The 23,430-nt window shown below is 47.2% G+C and overlaps 3 protein-coding genes, 3 non-coding genes and 1 pseudogene across 9 annotated transcripts; 2 read left to right on the top strand and 5 right to left on the bottom strand.

The window, feature by feature from the left end:
* The first annotated feature begins 371 nt into the window (after positions 1 to 371).
* On the top strand, positions 372 to 443 carry TRNAM-CAU. Its single transcript has one exon. It is a non-coding gene; the product is annotated as a tRNA-Met (tRNA).
* Positions 444 to 3,857: 3,414 nt separating this feature from the next.
* On the bottom strand, positions 3,858 to 5,286 carry LOC120640488 (E3 ubiquitin-protein ligase CIP8-like). Its single transcript, XM_039916337.1, has one exon. The coding sequence runs from the start codon at positions 5,143 to 5,145 to the stop codon at positions 4,174 to 4,176; it is 972 nt and encodes a 323-aa protein (XP_039772271.1). The 5' UTR covers positions 5,146 to 5,286; the 3' UTR covers positions 3,858 to 4,173.
* An 8,167-nt stretch (positions 5,287 to 13,453) lies between these two features.
* On the top strand, positions 13,454 to 15,806 carry LOC120640480 (protein FAM32A-like). Its single transcript, XM_039916325.1, has 3 exons — positions 13,454 to 13,612; positions 14,007 to 14,158; positions 15,370 to 15,806. The coding sequence occupies exons 2-3, from the start codon at positions 14,011 to 14,013 to the stop codon at positions 15,630 to 15,632; spliced, it is 411 nt and encodes a 136-aa protein (XP_039772259.1). The 5' UTR covers positions 13,454 to 13,612; positions 14,007 to 14,010; the 3' UTR covers positions 15,633 to 15,806.
* Positions 15,807 to 16,295: 489 nt separating this feature from the next.
* LOC120658186 lies at positions 16,296 to 16,374 on the bottom strand. Its single transcript, XR_005668542.1, has one exon. It is a non-coding gene; the product is annotated as a small nucleolar RNA R160 (small nucleolar RNA).
* Positions 16,375 to 16,504: 130 nt separating this feature from the next.
* LOC120658199 lies at positions 16,505 to 16,569 on the bottom strand (annotated as a pseudogene).
* A 292-nt stretch (positions 16,570 to 16,861) lies between these two features.
* Positions 16,862 to 16,940, bottom strand: LOC120658192. Its single transcript, XR_005668543.1, has one exon. It is a non-coding gene; the product is annotated as a small nucleolar RNA R160 (small nucleolar RNA).
* Positions 16,941 to 17,767: 827 nt separating this feature from the next.
* On the bottom strand, positions 17,768 to 23,382 carry LOC120640458 (putative U-box domain-containing protein 42). Of its 4 annotated transcripts, XM_039916308.1 has the most exons (6): positions 23,230 to 23,350; positions 23,056 to 23,154; positions 21,830 to 22,218; positions 20,459 to 21,432; positions 20,027 to 20,336; positions 17,768 to 19,500 (listed from the first exon to the last, which is right to left on the bottom strand). In XM_039916308.1, exons 4-6 carry the CDS (start codon positions 21,428 to 21,430, stop codon positions 17,882 to 17,884), a joined length of 2,901 nt encoding a protein of 966 aa, XP_039772242.1. In that variant the 5' UTR covers positions 21,431 to 21,432; positions 21,830 to 22,218; positions 23,056 to 23,154; positions 23,230 to 23,350; the 3' UTR covers positions 17,768 to 17,881. The 4 variants fall into 4 exon arrangements, with proteins under 4 accessions (XP_039772242.1, XP_039772235.1, XP_039772250.1 ...); XM_039916301.1 differs by lacking the exon at positions 23,056 to 23,154 and having other exon boundaries at positions 23,230 to 23,382; XM_039916316.1 differs by having other exon boundaries at positions 23,056 to 23,352.
* Positions 23,383 to 23,430: the final 48 nt, after the last annotated feature.

The following is a 23,430-nucleotide window of genomic DNA, read 5'->3' as shown; positions in this document are numbered from 1 at the left end:
CGTGTCGCGCTGGCGCTGGTGCGCGCCCATTTCCTGCCGCCGCGCCCGCGCGTGCCGCTCGCTGTTGCTGTTCGTCCCACTTCCTTCCTCTCCCCACCCACGCGACGCGGATATTTGACAAGAGTTCATGGTCTGCGGTCTGCCTGCATCTCATACGGGCTCTAATCCTGTTGGCTTAGAGCGACACATTAGAGTAGTATCAGGGGCACGCTGCGACGAAAATTTGCCGATGCTGATAAATACGTCAAGCCAGGGAAGTCGTAGCTAGTCTCGTAGTCGTAGATGGCGAACCTTTGAGCTAACCAATTATATAGGGTTAGAGCGCTCGTTTGTGCAGCTAAGAAAGTTTAAAGGACGTCATCGTCACAAAAATCAGAGTGGCGCAGCGGAAGCGTGGTGGGCCCATAACCCACAGGTCCCAGGATCGAAACCTGGCTCTGATAAGTTTGTCTATGTTTTTTTTTGTTTCTGCCGTTTTCTATTACTGGTAACCAAAAAAAAAAAGGGAAAGATCAATTTAACCCGCCTGCTCTGATAAGTTTGTCTATGTTTTTTTTTTGTTTCTGCCGTTTTCTATTACTGGTAACCAAAAAAAAAAGGGAAAGATCAATTTAACCCGCCTGCTCGAATCGATCCTTGAACACCGAATCTATGCTGGCCGACTCAAAAGGCGACGCGGACAGCCGTGAACGAACGCACGCACGCACCGGCACCGCCGAGCTTGATCTTGCTCGGCCGGCCGCCGCACCCCGCTGACGTATGCACCCCCCCCCCCCCCCCCCCCCCCCCCCCCCAGAAAAGGGACCAGACCGACTCGCCGTCGCCAAGACGCGAACCGCGCGGCGCGGATAAGAAAGCCGGGGATTTCCTCCCCGGAAGGAATCCCCTGTCGTTTCTCGTCGCGCACCAGCTGCAGGACTGCAGGGTTTTTTTTTAGAAAAGCTTTTTCAAAAAAAAAACCGCGGCAAGCAAGGCGAGGGAGTGGGCGCCCGTCACGCTCACGCTCGCGACGCCGATCGGGCAGACGACGCCTCCGCGATCATGCTGCCCGCCGCTTTCGGGTGCCGGCCGCGCGCGCCCGGCGGCGCGGTGTCGAGTCCCCCCCCACGCCCGCCGCGTCGCTCTCGTCCCGCCCGGAGGCCCCGCGCGCGACCGAGTGGGCGATGCTGGCGACATCTTCCACCTCGCGCGGCGCACCTCGGCGCCTGCATGGCGCGCGTGCGGTCCCCCAGGAGCGTCGCCGTGGCACCGTGCAGTGCAGCCGCAACTCGGGCGCCGTTCGGATGAGCTTAAATTGGCTGGACTGGCTGGGCTGATTCCCAGCTAGTACTATTCCAGCTACAGTAGCCGCTGGGAACACTGTAGCAGCTGGAAACAGTTAGTGGCCAAGGACGACGATGGGGGTGCGGGAATGAGAGCCAGAGAGCAGAGAGGGGGGGGGGGGGGGGGGGACGAAGGAGGGTTGGACTGGAACTGCCGAACGGCTGGGCTCCCAGCCCAGCCAGCGATCCGACGGGGCCTCGATCGCCGTCGCGGCGTCGCGCCGTGGTGACCGTCCCTATCCGTTCCGCCCCGTCTCTCGTGGATCCGGTCGCGCAAGCTCTTTTCGGCCCGGACCTAATTCTTCTGGACCCACCTGTCAGGCATGCGGCAAGCGCGTGCACGCACCGACTGCGATCCGGAAGACAGCGGCGCGCCGGCGGCCTCCCTCCAGGCCGTCTCCGACTCTCCGGTGGGCAACCGCGGTGCGGTGGCCGTGCCTGGAGAGAAAAGGCAGCGCGCGCCGTCGGCCTTCCTCGGCTCGCCGCGCGCGCGGATTTGCGGCCCACACGGCAACAGCTGTGCTCGTCTCCGAGGTCCGAGCTCACGTCAATAAACAAAACCTTTGTCGATGAGCTGAACTTGCACAGGTGCATTTGGCTTGCTTGTGCCTTTCAGTGCTGGTGGTCCTAAATTTGGCTGAAAATATATATTCTTGTACTCGTACTCGTACGTGCTCGGCTCGCCAGATCCTAAAGCGGTCTAAATCTCTCCTTTGGTTTCTTCCTCGCTCTCTCTTCCTTTTTACATGAGAGGAAAGGAGGAGGAGGAGCATTAAATGTTTAATTGTCGGGATACAAAGTTGGCCCAGAGCCTTTTCAGGAATGGCTTTAACGTTATGTTATTATGTGGACAAGAAGTTTCATCTTGTATCATACTAGCCTTTTTGTCAGAACTGGCACAGTGGCACGGGATGAGCATGACCTCCTCTTTATACAAAAAAAAATGAGCATGACCTCCTTTATTTATTCGAAATGGTTGAATAGGGTTGCGAGGTTAGCAAATTTGTGTTCCTAGAAGAAGCTAGTGATGGAGTGAGTGAAATGGCACTGGCTGAGACTGCACCCAAACACCTTTCGAATTTTGAGCCCAGTAGCATATGCAAGCTGGGCTTGGGCTTCAGAAATCGGAAGTCCGTCCACCGTGAGTGAAGAAGCCATTCGCATTGGGCCTACGGCGTACACCATTTCCCAAAAAAAAATGACAATAAGAACGCCCATGTGTGGTCTGAAAAAGGGAAGAGCGAGCGTCACATACACGTCTAGCACTAGTACTCAAACTCTGGGACCGCGCGTCGATCGAGCCACCGACTGAAACACCGCAACACACGCAAAGGGACGAGAAATCTGAAGGAAACACGAGCAAGGTCAGTCACATGCTTGCTTGCCGAAGATAGAGCAGACCCCAGCAGCAGCGCGACGCCGACGACGTGCCCGCCCGATCCCGCAAGCGAACGCGACGACGACGAGCACGATCTCCTAACGAACGCATCGGCCTCGTACCCCGCACCCGACCCGAGAAGCACCGGCGGATCAGGGGACTGGGAAGCTAAAGAAACCCACACACCCATGGCTTATCTTCGCCGGCGCCAACAATTGTAGAAACACAGGTCGAAGCAAAGATCAGTTCAGGTTCAGCAAGATCTCTCAGAGCTACAGAAATGCAGGAGGAGGGATGGGTTGTTCGTGGAATCGACTCCATTCTTCCTTTGCGCCTCGCTTTCGCCTTGGACGAGGCGGCCGCATACGGGCTGCCCGGCATGTGCTGGGAACCCTGCTTCCACGCTACGGAAACTTCAGACTTGAGAGGCAACTTCTCTGCATAGCTGTGTTTCCAAGATATCCGTGGAACCGGCTTGTGTCGCGAAGTCACCGCTGACACTCTGCTGCACTTTGGGTTTCAGTTTTATGGAAAGTCGGAAGCTATGAACCGGAAGATCACTGAACTGTTAAAGCTTGTGGCTTCATTTTCCTCTACTCTGCATTGCCACTCGTTCTTTTCTATCACTCTTCCTTCATGTCAGACTACAAGCCAAGAGAGTAGATTACGAATCTACTCAGTAAAGGATTCAAAGCTCGATGTGTGACCGATAACGTGCTTAACATGACCCCTAAAAAATGCTTAACATCGATTCAAATCACAGGTTCAATCAATTCACCAGTTAAGCGACAGGAACCGTGCATGCACGGACACCTTCAGAACGTAAGGCTTGCTTTCCTTTTCTGTTTGATGACGCTGAAAAAAAAAGATTGTTGCGATTTCAAAATCATAGAACATGCTCCCAAAGCAAGAAGTGCTTTCAGGTGCAGAAATGCCCCACTGGCTTCGGGTCGGGGATAACTAAACTCGTAGTTCCAATGACAGCACAGCAGAAATATATGGTCTGATCTCATTCAATTAAGCTATGCTACTATCGTGATCGTTCCTTGTGTAAATTGACAAACAGATTCAGCTAGCACACATTTCTAGCCTTTCTCTTTCACACGTATCTTTCGAACTCCTCACATTCATGTGACCAATTCAGTAATCTTCAACACTTGCAAAAGGAAGATTCCTATTGCCTGAACATTTTAAAGACAAGTTCGACTGTGCAATTGTGCAAACAATGCTGTGTGCTTAATTGAATTATGAGGTGAGTAGGGTGACTCTAAACTGAAAGCAGCAGTGATTGTTCTCCTCTGTTTGTACCTTATCAAATCAAAATGCACCGTGCTCTCACCAATCTATATGAAAATCATCACCACACCCACCAATCCGATTTGATCCTTCTCCCACCCGATCAAAATGGAATTTGCAGCAAGTTGCATAGCCAAGTAGTATTAACACAACACCACCTCTAAAAAGAGGCCCTAATTATTGAAGCAAGTTAGTCTGTTCCCCTGCACCTATCCATCCATCAAGGTAGCCTGACGAAGACATCGTACCTGTCGCCGGCGCACGGGGGTCCGCCTCGCCACCGCCCCCGGCGGCCCCCCTCGCCTTCCACTTCTCGTACTCGGGGTCGTCGGTGGGCAGCTCGTGGCGGCAGAGCGGGCACGTGTTGCGGATGGCGAGCCACGGCAGGATGCAGACGTCGTGGTAGAGGTGCGCGCACGGCAGCCTCCGGGCGCGCTCCCCGGCCTCGACGCCGTCCTTGCACACCGCGCACTGCGCGTCGCCCTCCGCGACCACCACCGTCGGGAGGGCCTCCACGGCGGCCTTCGCCGCGGGGCGCCCGCACTTGCCCTGCGGGCCGTGGTCCGCCTCCGCGGCGGCGAGCTGCCCGAACAGCAGGTCGTCGGCGTCGTCAAGGAAGTACGTCTCGACGTCGCCGGCGTCGTCCACCACGAGGCTCCCCAGGCTGTTGGCGGCGAGCAGCACCTCCCACTCCAGGCTCCTCACCGCGGACGCCGCGGCTGCCTCCTCCTCCTCTTCCCTGGCGGCGGCGACCTGCTCCCACTCATCGGCGTCGCTGACGCCCACGTCCCACCGCGGGTGGCTGTCGTGGTCCTCCAGCTGCAGGCAATCCCAGCAGAGCGGCAGCTCGACCTCCCCGTCCTCCTCGTCCGGCGGCGCCCAGTCGTCGTCGTCCCCGTCGTGGAAGCCGAGCCCGAAGAAAGACGACGCGGCGGTCTCCCGGCCCCGGGGCCGGTCCACGCTCGGGCGCACGAAGCTGGCGGCGGCGTCGGAGTCGGAGTCGGAGTCGGACGAGAGGGCCGGGAAGGGCGGCCAGAAGGAGGGAAAGGCGACGTTGGCGGGCTCCTCCTCGTCGTACTCGTCAACGTCGGAGCAGCAGCCGGCGGCGAGGGGGCGCAGCATGTGGTGGGCGAGGGAATCGTTGGCCATCGCTAAAGCGAAGAGGGAATCGTTGGCCCGCGTCGCTGCGCTCCTCTCCTTTTCTCCCTCCCCTTCGTGCGCTTTTCGTGCGCTTTAAAATTGGGTTGGGTCAAGTTGGGTTGGTGTACCCGACGCCAGGCGCCGCCGAGCCGAACGCCGCCCGGCAGCGGCGGGGCGGGGACTGCCAGAAGCCCAGAACACAAACGAGACGCGCATGATTTGGAACCCCTGTGTGACGCACATCATTACTCATAATTTTTTTTTCAAAGAATTACTATTACTAGTCATAAAATTATATGGACAATAAGAAGAAAAAGATGAGATATGAAGAGTAGATCTTAATTATTAATATTACTGTGTCGATCGTACAATCGGGATTAATCTAGCTAGGGTGGCCACTTAGGATTGCACGTAGGACAATTGGCCCTACATTCATTCAAAGTATCCCAACACAAAGGTTCCGGTTTTAAGAGTAAAATACACCGTGGGCATCTGAACTTGTAGCGTTGTATCAAATAGGTCCATGAACTTAGAAACCAGACATCTAGCCCCTCGAACTTGCGAACACGTTCACCCCAGGTCCAGCCCGGTCTTGCATGGTACTATGCGAGTTTGTTTTTTGTTTTCTAATTTATTTCGGCTGAATCTTCGAAAAATCATAACTCTTCGATACGACATCGGATGAAGATGATTTTTATATGAAAATTGTAGGCCTCGACGAGATTTACAAGTTTCTAGTTTTGAATTTTTTTTCATTTGACGATGTTAAGGTGCTCAAAAAAATTATATAAAATTACAGCACCATAATAATCGAGTACTTTTGCTTTTCGCATTAGAAAATTAATATATTTTTTGTTTGGTGTGAAATGAAGAGACTTTTTATACCAAAATTTTAACACTTTTAACGATCTAGATTCTTATAGTTTTGAGTTTTTACATTTGAAGTTGTTAAGATGTTGATAAAACAGTATAAAGCCTCAACGTCTTTCGCGTACTTAATATGCTGCTTTATACTGTTTTATCGACATTTTAACAACTTCAAATATAAAAATTTAAAACTATAAGAATCTAGATCTTTTAGAGTGCTAAAATTTTAGTATACAAGTGTCTTCATTTGACAAAAAAACAAAAAAATATTAATTTTCTAGTGCGACAAGCAAAAGTACGCGATTATTATGGTGCTATAATTTTATATAATTTTTTAAGCACTTTAACATCGTCAAATGAAAAAATTCAAAACTAGAAAGTTGTAGATCTCGTCGAGAGCTACAATTTTTATATAAAAATCATCTTCATCCGATGTCGTATCGAAGAGTTATGATTTTTCGAAGATTCAGCCGAAATAAACTAGAAAATGAAAAAACAAACTCGCGGTTACTGTAGCAACCCCGGTGTCACTGTAGCAAATCACGGCCGCACACTACCATGCAAACCGGGCTGGATCTGGGGTGAACGGGTTTGCAAGTTCGGGAGGCTAGATGTCTGATTTCTAAGTTTATGGATCTATTTGACACAGCGCTGCAAGTTCAAGTGACCACGGTGCATTTTACTCCGGTTTTAAAGTCTGGCAGCAGTAGCACGTAGCACCAGACTCACACTCATCTTGGACGCAAAATACAAGGGCCACCTTCTCATCTACTCCCAAGTGCGCGCCAGTATTGGTTGTGTTCCTGAGGCTCCTTGCAGCAGTTCCAGCACTTGCAAGCCCGTGATGAGGCTCCTTGCAGCAGTTCCAGCACTTGCAAGCCCGTGAAGAAGACCTGTTTCAGTTTGTGTTCACCAGCAACAAGTAGGGGTGGTAATGGGCCATGGCCCTAATGACCTCTTCACAGCCTAATAAAATCTTTAAATTATTTAGTTCAAAATTATATAAGATTAGAGTCCGACCCTTAGATTTTCTACTTCAAAATCTTAGGCAATTTATCACCCCTAGCAACAAGTATACATCCAAGTTCAATAAGCAGTTCAATACTTCAATCATACTAGATAAAAACCGAGGTAGGTACACTTACATTGTACTACAGGCGATGAAACGAGGAACAAGAGTATGACCATCACATATGTGAGAACCGCCCAATTTGATACTATTTTAAATGAACCGCCGGTCATTATCATCCAGATGAGAGTTAACACGTGCTTGTCTGAAAGCGTGCCATGTGTTATCCCACGTCTAGAGACACGAATAACCGACACATCATTCATCCAAAATAATATCAAATTCGGTAGTCCCGGTATGTGCTCCAACATACGCCTAGAATCAGCATATGCACATACCGTTTACAATCGAATACATCGCCAATATTCCACAAAGAGCAATTTTACACACTTAATATTACAAGTTCAATATAGGTGGGTTTCAAACTTCACTTACAAGCCTTGGGCTCACGAAAGTCATATTAAACAGAAACATAAAATTTATTGCATTTACATGCTCTCCCGAAGCTCGATTACGATAAAGACTTACTAAAGTAATGACGCCTTGCTCAAGGACATCATTACAGCCACCACGACCTACTCTTCCCCCGCGTTTGGATCAGCGGGGTAGAAGTGGTCGAACACCACTTTCTGGCTCACCTGCAACTAGGTTTAGAAAGCACCCTGAGTACAAAAGGTACTCCGCAAGACTTACGCGATTAAATAAGCAAGGATCATGCAATGGCTCAAGTAAAAGCTTTAAGGTTAAGTAATTATTGCATAAGCATTAGCTCTCTATACTTTCACCTATCAGAATTGATTAATGTTGCCCAAACCCTAAACAATTTTAGTACATTAAGAGTATACAGAATAATGAGTCACAGAGGTGCCATGAACCATTTCCATCAAGCCGAAATTCTACGAAGAGTTCAACGGACAAAGAGCTTGCTCATAACCGAGAGCGCGGTAATTCGAATTGATTAAAACCTTACAAGGGTGTACTACTTTACCCACACGACGCAAGGACCATGCGACTCACCCAACCCGCTAAAGTTGGATAAGAGGGTACTCGCGTCAACCGTTCCCAACATGGCTCGATCATTGAAATCTTCACACCTAGCTTACGCGTAGAGACTTAGTTTCCACCGGGGACATCTCTAAACTTTCCTACTCACAGGTCCACCCGGGGACACCTCTAAGCCTCTCTGCATAGCCCTTGGCCACGTATCTAGGACTGTACATCAATGATCAAGTCAAGGAAGGTAATTGGCTTATCTGTTCCATTATATTGGATATGTGGTAGCACGAAAAGGTGCTCAAAGCCGACGTCATCCACGGACGGTCCTTAAACGATCCAAGCGGACTATGCCCATGTGACTCCATTCACTAGGCCCTACCATACCGCTCGAATCTCGATACTGCCAAACTCTTAACAACCCAACCGAACCAGTGCGATCAAGGATTATCGGTAAATGTGATCCTCCAAACCATTCCTGTCTAGTGAGCAATAGGAGTACTCTAAGCAGGGCTAAGCATCTAGTCAAGTTAAGTAATTAACTAACTAACTAGTGCCAAGAACAAGGATAACAAATCAAGGAAAGGTAATGCATGGAAGCAGGTACAAGAGTGCAATACATACATAACATATAACCCAACATTACCCGGTGAGATAGCTAACTAAATCAGATTAAATAGGTGCAAGGAATATGCTTAGCTGCTTGCCTGGGTTAACTTCAGACTCGACCACGAACGGGATTCCGGGTTCAGGCTCCACGGACTCGGCGGGTTCCACGGGTTCGACCTCCGGCGGTCCGGTCGCTAAAATGCATGAATGCGATGCACGAATTAAGAAATGAACTAAACAGTGAGCATAAATCAAGAAATAATTTGAGCATGCAGACGACAATACAAAGAACTCATGAAAATTGGTTTTGCAGGAAAAGCATTTTCCTATAAGTAAACATAAATAAAACAGTTTTCAGCCACTCTAAACAAGATAAAACAGAAAAGGAATACAAACTGAACTAAACAAATCCAAGAAAAATATGATAGGAACTAGGCATGAAAACAAAGCTAACAAAACTGGCTTTACTAATTTCTCACTTTCCAGCAAGAAGTTCTATAATAAACCATTTTCAGATAAAGCATATGAAAACAAGATAAAACTTTGATAAACAGCAAGGAATCATATGAACAAGTTGCACTACTAAAAACTACACCTCACAAGGAGTCTAACAAAATTTGGTTTGACATTTTTCGAGTGGTACACGAATAAATAAGCATTAAACTCACTTTTGCAAGATAAAACTATAGATAAATCTACAGCAAAGCAACATGCACAACAATATTTTTCCTAGGTAGATCTCAGCTAGAGGAAACCAACAAAACAAGTTTCACAATTTTTGGATCTATACAAGATTTTCTATGGATTTTACAAGATTGCAGAAAAATAAATCCTAGAGAAACCCTAGCAAAACGCTAGGAACACCCGGATCCGGCCACACCCGCCAGCCAGAGGCCGACAGGCCCAGGGCCAGCGGCCCACCCCAGGCCGGGTCAAGGCAGGCTGCGGCCTCGACCACGGCGTGAACGCGGCCACGACGCCGCGTGCGTCGCGCGGTGCGCGCGCACGCGTCGTGCGCGGCGACGGCGAACGGCGGCGGCGCGATGCGGCGCAGTGGGGCGGAGCCGGAGCGGGGGAAAAGGGTGCGCACATGGGGACGAGAAGGTGGTGGTGAGCCTCACCGGCGGTGATGCAGGCGAGGAGCGGCGACGAGGGGGCGGTGCGACGGACAGGGGCGGCGGCGCGGTGAACCGGCGCGGCGGCGGCCCTGCAGAGGAGGGGAAAGGGCCGGATGAGGTGGGGAATGGGTCGAGGAGGGGTAGGCGAAGCTTCCCGTGCGAGGGATCGAGGCGGCGCTCACTGTGGGCGGCGAATCGCGGCGGGGGGCGGCGAGCAGAGCTCGGGGCGGCGCCGGTGGTGGAGGGGAAGGGCTAGGGTTAGGGTTGGGGAGCGAGGCCGGTCGGGGCGTGGATAAGGAGAGGGGGCGAGGGGAAAAGGGAAGGGAAGGGACGGCACGGCGCGCGAGGATGGCCGGCATGTGGCACGGAAGCCGGGGTTGACCGGCGGCGGGCGACGCACGCACGGCGCGCCGCGAGCCAAAACAGAGAGAGGAGAGGGAGAGACTGACAGGTGGGGCCCGGCGGAGATTTTCTTTTTCTTTTCTTTTTTTTCTCAGGGCTGTGACAACATACGCCAAGCCTCCACACATGCCCCTGCTCGTATACATCAGACCAGTACGTAGGAGACCTTAATTCTTCTATCTTCTATCTAATTATAATCTAATCTAAGTATTTGACTGCACAATTGTGACCTCTATTGAATCCTTTATATATACCCGCACGAGTACTAGTAGATAGAAAGAAAAATACACACCTACCGACTAGTATTAGCTGGCTAACAACTAGCAGGGGAATTTCGAATTTACCTAAAATAGGCTGTTAGTAGCAGATTCGTTTGGATCCGATCTCCACCTGCTAATTTTCGTTCGAGAGAAAGATCTCGCATCACCTGTTATTCTAGGCTACCAAATTTACCAACGGTCTGCGCGTGCCGAAGAAGATACCCCCCCCCCCCCCCCCCCCCCCCCCGGCCGCGAGTCGCGGGATTAGGCCCGATTCAATTAAGTAGGCCGTGCGCTCAAGGGCTGGTTTAGTTAAGCAGGCCGTGAGACTGCAGTATGCTTAATGGGCTGAAATGATTCTTGCTCGAACCAATTAAGCAGGCCGTGGGCTTGTTTCCAAACCACAAATTCCAGGCCCTGGCGTATTGCACTGGATTTACGGCAGTAACTTGTAAATTCATACCGTCTAAGATTCGGTTTAAGTGGGTTAAAGTTGAGTGCTAAATTTTAGTAGCTATTATCATAGGGTCGTCCGTGGGTCTACAGTTCACTGTATTAGTTTTTATCATGATTAACAAGTTTATAATACAATCAGCATCAAATTTATAGTGTACAAAAATACACTATGAGCAAGAATTTTGTTGTTCACTAATAATTACTGAGAAAATAAAAACATAAATAACAAGGTCTATATTCAATTATTATAATTCTATATAAAGTCACCAATTCATTATATGTATATACAAGTACTACAACTGCAAAGCAACAACACCTCCACCTGCCACCAAAATAAGAAGTGGAGAAGAATAAATGTTAAGTTTATTAAAAATTCATAAAACAAAATAACATTTGCACTAGGTTGGATTGATTTAAAAAAACTCATGAGTTTACGGGTTCAGGTATTGTATGAACAAACCCATGCCCATAAACCCCCAACAGGTAGAACTTCGTGCCTATTAACAAATTCACGGGTCTAAAAGTTGACCCAAACTAATGCCCTAATGGAGTAAGAACCCATCGGATTTCAGGAACCCTTTACCATCTCTAGGCCATGACAGTAACTTGTAAATTCGTATAGTCTAAGGTTCCGTTTGGGAACGCAATTAGGTATCGCTTGAGGCGACGGTTCGACGTCAGCTGAATAACCTACGTATATTAAATGGGTCGTCAGGCGTCAGCCCAATAAACCAAGCCACAAATAGTACTCCCGATGGAAGAAAACAAAATAACAAATGCACGCATGCAGGTGGAGACAAATTGATGACATCACTAACATACAAGGATAGTTCATACTAAAAAAAATCTACAAAATCTTAAACCATACATCCAAATTAAATCCCGATTGCACCATTATCTTTTTTATGACAAAATCTTCAAACAAGACCACACTTGTCTATATTTGTATAATATATATTTTTTTAAACAAGATGGAGGTATATTTTGGCGATCACCAAAAATATTTTTATATCAGCGATAAAATTAGTAATATGCCGGAGCACCTGTTACCAAAAGAAGAGGAGAGGGAGGAGATGCTCGAGCATGGTTGTCAGAGTCCCAATCCGGATCCTAGAAACTTAGGATGATACAATCTCACAACATTGAAAATAATCCCTTTCCCATCAAGAATCTAATGTTATAGGACACATGAACCTAGATAGATGTTTCTCTATCATCCTAAGAAAATCGTAATACCTTTATTAGGATCCTGATCCTAGCAATAGTTTTTTTTCCATCTTGTATGACAAATTAATGGGCGTGGTGGGTCGTGTATATCAAAACCGACTAGTTTGTTACTATTTGGGCTTCATGGGCCTTAAAGACGCTTAGATGCATAGTAGTTTAAACTCAACTTACAGGGTTTTGGCAGGGTTTAATTCCTGCTGCCAAGCAATTTTGGCAGGGTTTATTTGTTTATCCAGTAAGGACCGTTATTGGCCTTAAAGTTGCATAGTTTAAACTAACTTACAGAAGATAGATAAACTCTTCAATTCCTGCCGCGTATATAGCCCAAGCAATTTTGGTATGGTTTATTTATTCATTTATCCATCAGCAATCTTTATCTAGTTCTGCAACTACGAAAAGACTACCGCCAAGGCGTAGTCATCAGCAGAGAAGGCACTGCACGCAGCCGATCCATCCCGCAAGCAACGCACTCGCAGTGAGACTGTAAGAGAGTCAGGCATTGGCAATGGGGTTCACCAGCCGCGCAGCGCTCTTGGTCCTCGCGGCGGCTCTGGTGCTCTGCTCGGGACTAGCGTCCGCGGCGAGGACGAAGAGGGGGCGTCATGGCGGGGGCGCCGTCGCGCCGGCGAGCCCGCCCCTCGACGACGAGGCGGGGGCGGGCCCCGCCCCCTACTGGCGGTGCAGGAGGATCGTCGAGCCGTTTGGGCCCTGCGAGCAGGCGTCCTGCAAGGCTTCGTGCTCCAAGAAGTACAAGGGACAAGGCGTGTGCATCGGGAAACCGGAAGGGTGCCAGTGCACCTACTGCCCCCTCCCGTGGACACCGCCAACGGCGGCCGCCGCTGCCGATGGTCCGGCGCTAGTCGGATACTAGGCGAGGATGGATGCGGCTTGCTAGTGATCAGTAGTGGTTGATCTAGTGGAGTAGCGGTGGACTAGCTAGGGCCTAGGGGGGCGAGCGATGTGGTCGTTGACAGTAGTCACTGGAAAAAGATAAAGGCAATCGATAGGTATTAATTGTATTTTTGAATAAAGATCAATTGTATCCGTTAGATAAACTGGTTTTTGAGCTCTCCATTCCTGATGATAACTGCTAGTTTTTCGTGAACAATCTTGTGCAACTGTACTCGGGTTGGGTGAGCATTCGGGGCTTATCTTTTTTTTTTTTTGAGGGGGATTCGGGGCTTATCTGGATGCAGCCCTGGAGTGCCTGAGCCAGGCAACAAATTCAGGCCATCGATTTCCTCAGCAGCCTGGGGCTATCCCTGTGGGTTGACAAGTACGTAATGGGCCGTATTAGGCCCTGAACAAGAAGTTTTTTTTTCGTTATACACCTGGCCCATATTTTGCAACCTTTGCTTGCCTCGCCGTCTCTCTCTCTGTCTCTCTCTCTCCCCCTCGTCGCCGGACACATTGAAGCAGGTCGTCGAGGCGTCGGTTCCCAGCCGCCCCCGAGGGGGAACCGCAGGGAACACCTGGTAATCTCGACTCTCTCCCTTCTTATCTTGGATCCCCTCCCTCTACCATTTGATCTGCTGTTCGCCGCGGTGCTCTATCCGCATTTCTGCTCTCCATGCGCCATCTAGGGTTTCTAACCTTTCAAGGGCGATAACTGCACGCCCCCTGAATTTAGGCAATCTCCGATCTCTGTATGTAGCGATTAGCTTCGAGATTGTAGTCGTGTATCATTTGAAATTGCTACCGCTTCACCAGTTCAGTGTAATCTTTGAAGTAATCGAGATTGGTGTAATCTAGAACGCGTGCTGGCATGTGCGCGCCACTCAGATGAGTGTTTGCGCGTCAGACTATCGTGTAGATCAGGTGCTGTCTTGCTTTGTTGAGCTAAGACTTTCTCGCTTCTCCTTGCTGCAGCGAGATGTCCGAGTACCAAAATGTCGTTGGGGGGAGGCTGAAGCTGAAGGGGAAAGCGCTGGATGTCAAGGAAGGTGGAGTCAAGAAAAAGAAGAAGAAGAAGCAGCACCGTGAGGAGTCGTCTCAGATTGGGCATGATGAACTTAATGAAGGTTTGGCTCATTTACACTGGCTTTTCTGAACCTATGCAAACTATTCAAATTTCTGTGAACAACTGAACGTGTTAATGAGCATTATTGTGTACGTTAGCGATGACCGGTTAATTGCTTGGTTGTGCACGCCCTAGCTGTTGGTTGTTCCTGGTTCTCTATGCTCTGAATAATTGGTTTGATTATTCTCTGTGCTCTGAATAATTGGTTTGGTACTTTGGTTATTCTCTATGCTCTGAATAATTGATTTGGTTATTCAGTCACTGACTTGTCTTGTCTACCTGAACTCCTTGGCTAGTTATATTTGTCTGTGCAATCAAATACAGTGATTTCAAACATGAATAATTGCTTGCTGATGCCACTTTTTTCCTGCTATGTACTAGTACTTGATGTGATGATGTCAAACTTGTGCATTTTGGACACATTTGTTCATAGTTTTACTGCTTCTGGCAGCTGCCGTTGTTCGTTTTCTTAGTGTTGTAATAGATAGTGGTTTTGGTATTATTACTCATTGCAAGAAGGATATGTCATTTAAAGTGTGTTTATAATCGTGACTATAGGCTATGCTAACAATTTTTATTGCAAAACAAACTAGAACTAGGCACCGTGGCCCTTTTTAGTTGTTATTATAAGCACCTGTGGTGACAAGTGACAACATATTTGTTTGGAGACTTGGAAATTAAGGTACAGTCATGTTTCCACTGTAGTGTTGTGATACGATAGACTATGAAATTTTTCTTCTGTAGGTCAAGACCAGTCTTACTAGAATGATATGGGAATCTGGGATTCTGGATGCATTCTTCTTTACATGGTGATTTTGCTGATTTTCTGAACTGTTGAGAGAAGTTGCTCACTCATTGTTGGTAAATCATAGTCAATACACGCTTGACTTGGTTTAATTTGTCCAACAACTTGCTTCTTTTGTACAAATTGTGTCACCTTGCTGTTTGGCGCGACTGAACTCCATGAATGCAAAACTGCTTCCTCCTGATGCTATTATAATTATCTGATTTTAGGCTTAGAGTATTTGCTCACTAGTTGTTGGTAAATCCATACGTACATACGGAGTAGTTAGCTTGTATCGTTTGCCCAACAACTTGATTCATGGCATTCGTTGTTTATCCTTGCTGTTTGTGTAATTGAATTTCATGAATCTAAAAGTGCCCTCTGCTGAATATAAAACCTTCATATCGAATCCACTGGTTATTCTTCAGGTGGAAACTCTGAATTGCCAACCGATCCTAACAGTGAGCTGACTGAAGCGGACAAGATGGGAGAGGAGGAAGGGAACCCACATCCTGATTACGACCACCTCACACCAGCCGAGAGACGCTACATGGAACAGAAGCAGAAGATTGACATGCAGAAGTTGGCCAAAGTTGCCAACAAATCACACAGGGACCGGATCCAGGACTTCAACCAGTACTTGGCAAACCTTAGCGAGCATTACGACATCCCAAAAGTTGGTCCCGGCTAACATGGCGAAAGTGCAGTGCTTCACAGAAACAGTTGTATGCTTGGCTTGTTAAGTCTGTTTCATGTTATGCGTTATCAGTATGTTGTAAAATTGTGGAAACTATTTTATTTCAAAACCATGTTCCAAACGTTGCAATATATTTCCTTTTGAAACAAGCATTGGCCAATTTGAGTCCATCCTGACCGTGGTTTATTTACATGCGTTACTGTTGACCTTTCCAGGGGATTTCTTCACTCTGAGGTTCAAGTTCGGTAGTCGAGTTGTGTTTTCTTTTTTTTTTAATCACCTTGTTTTTTTGTGGCTAGTTTTTCCTTGTCTTTAGTCGTAGATCGTTTTTTCTCTTTCATGGTCCTGTAATAGTTGTTTAGCTATCTTGGTTGGAGGTCGGGCGTGCGTTGTAATCAAACTTCTTGTTAATGAAATACTTACCCAGGCAAGTTCTCGAAACAAACAACACGAGCACACGAATCATGTAACAGAATTAGATACTTCAGATAATACAACCTCTTCATTACACTTCTTTTTATATCTTAAACACTACGACAACTTTGCTCAAGCATAATTAAGGAATACTAAAACTATAGCAATACACATAACAAAAAAAAAGGTGGACAGAGTTAAAGTATGATTTCAATGAAGATGATGTAGCATGTAAGTAGACAAAGCAATCAGAGAACTTTGAAGACCATGAATGGAAGTATCAACATAGATACTTCAGATCATATGAGCTCCTCATTTTGCTGCTCCACATCTCAAAAATACATGACAAGGCATAATTTAGAAATTTTTAAAATTATTTTGAAGCTATATCTTCATGTACAAAAGAAAATGAACATAACCAAGTATCATCTGGATAAGGTGTGGGCAAAGGAAGCAACACCAGGAATGTATGTATCAACATCAGATACTTCAGATCGTATGACCTCCTCATTTTGCTTCCCAACACCTAAAACTCAACACTTCTGACTCAAGCATCATCACTAAGACGATATTCAGATGCCATACTTAAAAAAATCTCAAATACTACTAAACAAGCATCAATTGGACAAGAGAACGTACACATAAAGAAAGCAAAAGGAAAAGTTTGAAGACCAACCAAGAATTCAAAATTTTAAAGATAATCCAAGTATTATCAACAGCACAGTTTCAGATGGTACAGCTTCCTACCACATCTACTCTAGCTACACATGAAAGAAGATGACTTCCAGGTGAAAGAAAAGATTTTAACAAGAGATCAGAGAACTTTGAAGACCATATATGTGTTATCCACATGAAAACTTTCAGATGATTCAGTCTCCTCATATCACTTGTATAACCAGAAGTCAGAACATGACTACTCAATAAAATGAAATTGAAGGCAGAAAACACATCTGAAAGACAACACATCAAAGAAAGCAGCAGCAAGTGATGCAATGTGGACAGAAGATATGACCCTGAGGTTATTTACTGGCTTTCCCAGAGGTATAGAGCCCCTGCCCGATCCATGAATCTTGCACCGATATACCCTGTTCTCGCATTTTTCCATGCATCCAACCTCAACAGAGCAGGGGGCTAATGGTGCGAGCTAACCAAAACAAAAGCCATCGATCTAGTAAAGGCGTACGCATGTACAGGAAGATCAAGCGAATGACTGCACTTCATGATTTCCAACAAGTACTAGCCAAGAAAGCAGCGGCGATTAGCGGTCTAAAGCGGAACAAGACAAAATCATTCCAGCGACACACCGACTGAAGATAAACGAGGACCAAAATCGCTCAAAAATGACTGCATAGATCGGACTATAAACATGTGAACCGGGGAGCTTGGTAATCTCTTCCTGGACGCCTGGCGGCTAGGGTTTGCCTCACCTGGTACATATCAGACCAGAGGTGAAAGGACCTAATTAATATATGATTGGGCTGGGCCTTCGTATGTTGCCATTCTGGGCCATATGCGCCCACCGCCCATTTGTATTTCTGCCCACTTACACAATACACGACACGACTGTATTGAGCTTGAGCATGCGCACAACCTCTTCCGTTCACCTGTTCAGACATTCAGCAGGTTTTCAAAATGAACTTGTGCCACCAGACCACCAATTGATCATCTCCATTCACCTGTTCGGACATTCAGCAGGTTCAGAAAAATCACGGTGGTGGGCGAAAAATAGAGCCTAGCAAGCCAACGTTGTATTGTAGTTTTGTTCAAACAGACGGGTACCATATGCACAGATTTTACAATGTTTAGTTCTCAACGAAGATAAAAAGTCACTAGAACTCCATGGACACATAGGTTGCAGAGTAATCGGGCATCTTGTGCAGCCGCCTGAGGATGCTCTCGGCGGCCTGCTTGGTGCTCGCGTCCCCTCTGTGGAAGGCGCTCACCAGCGCCGTGGGCAGCATCCGGTCGCCGGTCACTTCCCTCAGGCACCGGTCGTCGCCGTGCTCCAGGAGCTTCTCCACCACGCAGAAGCACTTCTGCCACAGCACGTTCTGCCGGTGCTGCCTCAGCGCGCCGAGCACGCGCCGAGCCGCATCGAGCTCAGAGAGGGCAGCCACGCTCTTCTCGACGTCCACTCTCTCGTCGAGGAGAGTGCACAGCGCTCCAAGAGCGGCCTCCACCACCCGGACGTTGTCATTCTCAAGGCAGCCCAGGAGGCCCTCCACGGCGCCCGCCTCGAGGAGGCAGAAGGTCGTCGCTGGGGAACAGACTCCCCGGTGAACCAGGCAAAGGTTGACCTGGTGGTGTGTGCTCTTCTTGTTGTTGCTGTGCGCCTTCGAGTCCTTCAGGAGCTTTAGTATGGAGTTCTTCTTTGACAGCAGCTCATTCGGCGGCGGCTGGGACAGTTTGATGGATAGGTAACTCATGTTCTCGAGCCCCACCGCAGCAAGGCGTTGTACCTCGTCACTTCCAGCTGGTCTGCTGAGCAGCTCAGTGAGAAATGAAGCCAGGTTGTGGTCCATGGCCACCTTCAACACTTCAGGACTGTACAGAGTTGCGGTAAGCCGCACAAGTGCACCCACGAGACCCTCCATGTAGGGCACTGCATGCTTACTTGATCTAGAAGCGCCATTCTGCATCTCTTTTATTGCACTCAGTATGGTCAGCACGGCACCCTCCTGCACAAGTGCGACGTTAAGCGAGGTGTTCCGGTACGGCAGCCTCGCGAGGAGCATTGCCAATGCAGCTTGCCATTCAGTGATGCGGCCGGCGTGACTGATGCTTTTGACCAGCTTGCGTGGCTGCCCTTGTGACTTGCAGAGCCTCTCTACAATGGTGTGGCCAATGTGTGGGGACAGGGTGATCAGTAGCTTCGTCGCTGCGAGGCTGAGCGCCTCCATCGGGGAGCTCATGAGCTCGACAATGGCATGGCCGCGGTGGTCCTCCCTGATGACTGAAACCACAGTGGCCAGCGGCTTGGCGAGCGCTGTGAGTGCTAGCAGGACACGGATGATGCTGAGGTTGAGGTCATCCGGCATGAAGCACTTGAGCATGTGCATAAAGTTGTAGATGGAGTATTTCGATGTCAGAACGTGGCCTTCCTTGTTCACCACCGTGGTGTCTGGATCAATGCCTGACTCAACAATGTTGGCAAGGATGGTGGCAGCACTGGCCATGGAGTTCACTGGCTCATCATCTACCTTTCGGATGAACAGTTCCTCAATCATGACAGGCACAGCTCCTGTGTCAACAAGCATCTTGCTGTTGGGGCGGTGCAAGGAAAGCTGGACAAGGACATCGAACGCTGCCTTGCGGGCCCTGGGGTTGCAGCTGTGCGCCATCTTGATGAGGATTTCGGACGTGCTTCTGTTGATGTCAATGGTGAGCTCCTGCTCTTGGACCAGCTCGCTGAGGAAACTGACCATCTCCATCTGCATCTCTTCTGAGCCTGTTTTGTAATCTTCATGTCAGTTTAAACCACCAATTTACTACAGGAACATGTCGCGCTAAGTGAAATATTTCAGTTATTATGCTGAGCAAACCTTTCTGATGTTGTACTATGAAGTGTTCATACAAAACTGGAGATGTACAGCTGCATTCTAATAGGTTTTACTGAATTACTACCTTTGTCCTATAAGGGATCCTGAGTTTGTCCCAAGTCAAACCATTCTAAGTTTGACCAAATTCATAAAGAAGAATATCAGCATCTACCAAATTAAAGAAGTAAACTATAAAAATAAATTTCATAATTGATCTAATTATGCTCATTTGATATCACAAATTCATAAGTATTATTGTTCTTTTCTATAAACTTAGTTAAACTTAGAATGGCTTGACTTAGGACAAAAATAGAATCCTTTGTATTTCAGGACGGAGGGAGTACCACTTGGTAGTTTTTACATTTTCAGAAACTTGGACAAAGATAACAACTATCATACTTGTTAAAAATGCTTTCCTAATACTGTGCATCTCACCTTCCACTAGATAACTCTGAAGAGGTTCTAAGTAGCCACTTTCCGCCATGTACTTGATGTTCTTCGGACACTTCTCCAGGTTCTTAAGGACAGCTCCAGCTTTCTCAGCAGCAATTGGATCATCTGTATTGTTGATCTTCATTGTGGTGAGGATCAGAATACTTCCAGGTGTTGAGCCAATATTCTCCAACAGTAACTGTGACCTTGAAAGCTCCAGCAAGAAAGAGATGGCTGCATGCCTTTCACCAGTAGTATTAATTGACAGTAGCTTTACTGTCCGGGCAATGGCCTTAGTTTTTCCAATTATATCCTGTATGTCACGCAGAAAACTTAATTCATCATTTGAAGAACAAGGCTAAGATGTTGAGCAGTTCAGTATAAACTATTCTAAATTGCAGATGAACTCCTTTAGGTAATAAGTTTCCTTCTTACCTTTCCTTCTTCATCTTCAGCTAACAAACACAGAAGCTCCAGTGCATCACATTGAATCTGCGGATTGTGGTTGTCCAACAATCGTGCTAAGAACTTGGTGACCCCGATCTTATGCATCAGTTCCCTGTTCTTCCCCCTCAACTTGGCCAGCAACTTCAGCTCATGCATGGCTTCAAGCACCATGTGGTCTGCAGTTGACAGGGAGAGGGCAGTGCGAGCAATCCTCACACGCATGGCCTCATTCCTCATTGTCCATTCTTCAATTACACTCTTTAGGGAAGCATTGCTCATCACTGTCTTACTTTGCATTGGCATTTTTGTGACAGGGCAATAGATAGGTTCAGAACTGTCTGAAAACCTCTCAATATACTCCTCTATGGCTCTCCTGTCACATGTCACACCACTCTCAGTTGTCACAGGATCAGTCATTATCTCATTCGTCAGTGGACAGAAGAACGCATCATACAGTGGCTCGATGTATTCTGCAACCTCCGGGAGAGTATTGAACATCTGGCCACCATATTCATGTGACTCATGGTACATTCCCTGCAGAAAGTCCACCAGCTTCGGAGTATCATTATCACGAAGAGACCTCCTAGGCCAGTTGCCAATTACATTCATGGATATATCAGGCTCAGAGTAACCCCTCATTGATTGTGATTTGATAAGCACATCCATATAAGCATTACTTCTAAATGCTGGTGCTGGTATCCTACAAAGCTCATCATATATGTTCTGCAAGACATTGTCCAGGTCTTGTGCTATGTTTTGTATCTCATCATCCTTGAGTTGCAATGATCTGCCTTTGCACCTTGCAGAAAGATCTTTAGCAAGATTGACATTGGCAAGAAGAGATTCTATCATCTGTGTCGCATTGGTCTGGGTCCTGCGAGCTGTTTGACGCTCCATTGTTGCCCTGACTGATTCCATGGAGTTCTCTTGGCTGACATTGATGGTAGCTACTGATAACATGACTGCACGTACAGAAAAAAAAAGCAAAAGTTGAAAGAGAAAGCAATGTAAATGATTTTTCAAACAGGCATTCCCAATCAAATTCATCATGAGAGGGCTGAAAAACAAATTATCAAAAGGCATGAAATATAAGACAAGTTTTTAAACAGCCATACAAACCTATGCGGTTGACAATTATCATGTTGTGCTTACTTGCAAAAAGTTATTAAACTAAGAACCATGACAAGCAAACAACCATTAGGCTGAGGCACAAATAGAAAGTCTTTGTTCTCTTCTTGAACACAGGTTAACACCTTTTCCTTGGAAGCACTTATTGCTACGTTCTTCTACAAAGCCTAGGCCTCTAGATAAAACAGTGTGGATAATTAGATCAGAAAAGGAATCTTTATAACACAGTACCTGTATAGCTCTAGGCTGTAGCGAAGACCTCCAAGATCAACAATAGAACCGTGTGTAGAAGAGTTGTAGATGGAGTATTTTGCCTTCAGCTCCAGCAAAGAACCTGGCCTTGGTTCACTGCAGTGCTTATGTGTATTATTGGATAGATGAATGCAAATAGAGCAGACCCAGCAAGGTGAGTTCAATATATAGTCTCTTCTATTTGGGTATTGGTAAACTCCCTTCAAACATCACAACTATTTATCACCAAACAGGCCTAATGTGTTGACTTCTGGTTCCATCGGACTTCTACCCACATCAACGGGAGAAACATGACAAGTCTCAGTCTTGATGATAGACTGGCCATCTTTCCAGCAACCTTAGTTTAATAAGCCTTTAGGAACTTCAGACTATAAAACAAGAAAATACAAATGAATAATAAGAAAAAAGTTAGGTGATGGATAGATTGGTAAGCTACCCTAAAAACACAGTGATACTTATGTCAAGGAGGTTGCCGAAAGCTGTATGGCTCAATAGATAAAAAAAGAGGATTGGAGGAGATATTGTATCACTTCTTAGGTCATCATCATCGAAGCTGCTGGAGAGATCAAATTACTTTGAACTTAAAGGAGGCTGAAACTTAAGCATGGTTCAAAAACAGGAACCATATGCACAGATATCTCACCATAAATTTGCTACCTTTAAGTTTGTTCGTCTACTCAGATTTTAGCAGAACGATTGTATGGTTCAGAAACCTTTACTATCCAGAGCATTTATTTAAAACTTCCTTGTTCTGAGACCTTGAAGCTCACAGTCCCAGCCACACAAACTGATTCCGTGCGTATTTTGGTTTGTGAAACTAAAGGACAAACCATGCTGACTGCTGACTATCAGTGTTTTATTATACTCCCAAAGAGTTGTTAGGATTGGTAGCACAATCAAGACTATTAACAAGAGCACAGAAAATTGAGCAAGACATATGAGCATAAAAAAAATAGAATAAGACAAGGGAACTAAGACAACTTTGTATGTTGATTGTTGAACCACCATATAATCAGGACGAGTATGGTATGACAAAATGTCTGATGCTTCAATTTTGGCATATCAGTGCAGCACTGACCGTTTGTACGCATCTTATGATCTAATCCAAGTCCAAATTGTGGCAGTCATAGGCTAAACCCTGGGTCTGGGTCGATGTTTTCCCCAACCAAAAGAACCAATGACGTGCGTCTGAGTGAGACAACTACCTGGCACCAAAAAATGCGTGGCGCAGTGACGATGTCCTTCGACAGCAGCCGCTGATGTGCCCCGTTCCCGTGTGCGGGTCGGGCGACGGCGAGGACGCACTGCGATGTGCCGAGTATGCAAGAATTGACTGCTAGTGCGCATGGAGACTATGGAGGGAGGTCAGCGGGAGGTACCGGCGTGTGGCAAGGGAGGCGCAACCGGACATCGCCGGCGGCGGCGGTGGCGGCGGCGGCGGGAAGTCCATCCTTCTTCCTTCTTGCAATCTTGCCTGACCCGGATAATGGGGACGGATTGCGCGATCCATCCCAGGGCAACAGTGAGCCGTGAGATCCAAGCTGAACGGATCAGATTGAGCGAGGCAAGAAGCGTGGGAT

This window comes from Panicum virgatum, chromosome 1K (assembly GCF_016808335.1).
Source record: "Panicum virgatum strain AP13 chromosome 1K, P.virgatum_v5, whole genome shotgun sequence".
Taxonomy (NCBI): domain Eukaryota; kingdom Viridiplantae; phylum Streptophyta; class Magnoliopsida; order Poales; family Poaceae; genus Panicum; species Panicum virgatum.
Note: the sequence above shows the minus strand (reverse complement) of the source record. Positions and strands in the feature narration are given on the sequence as shown.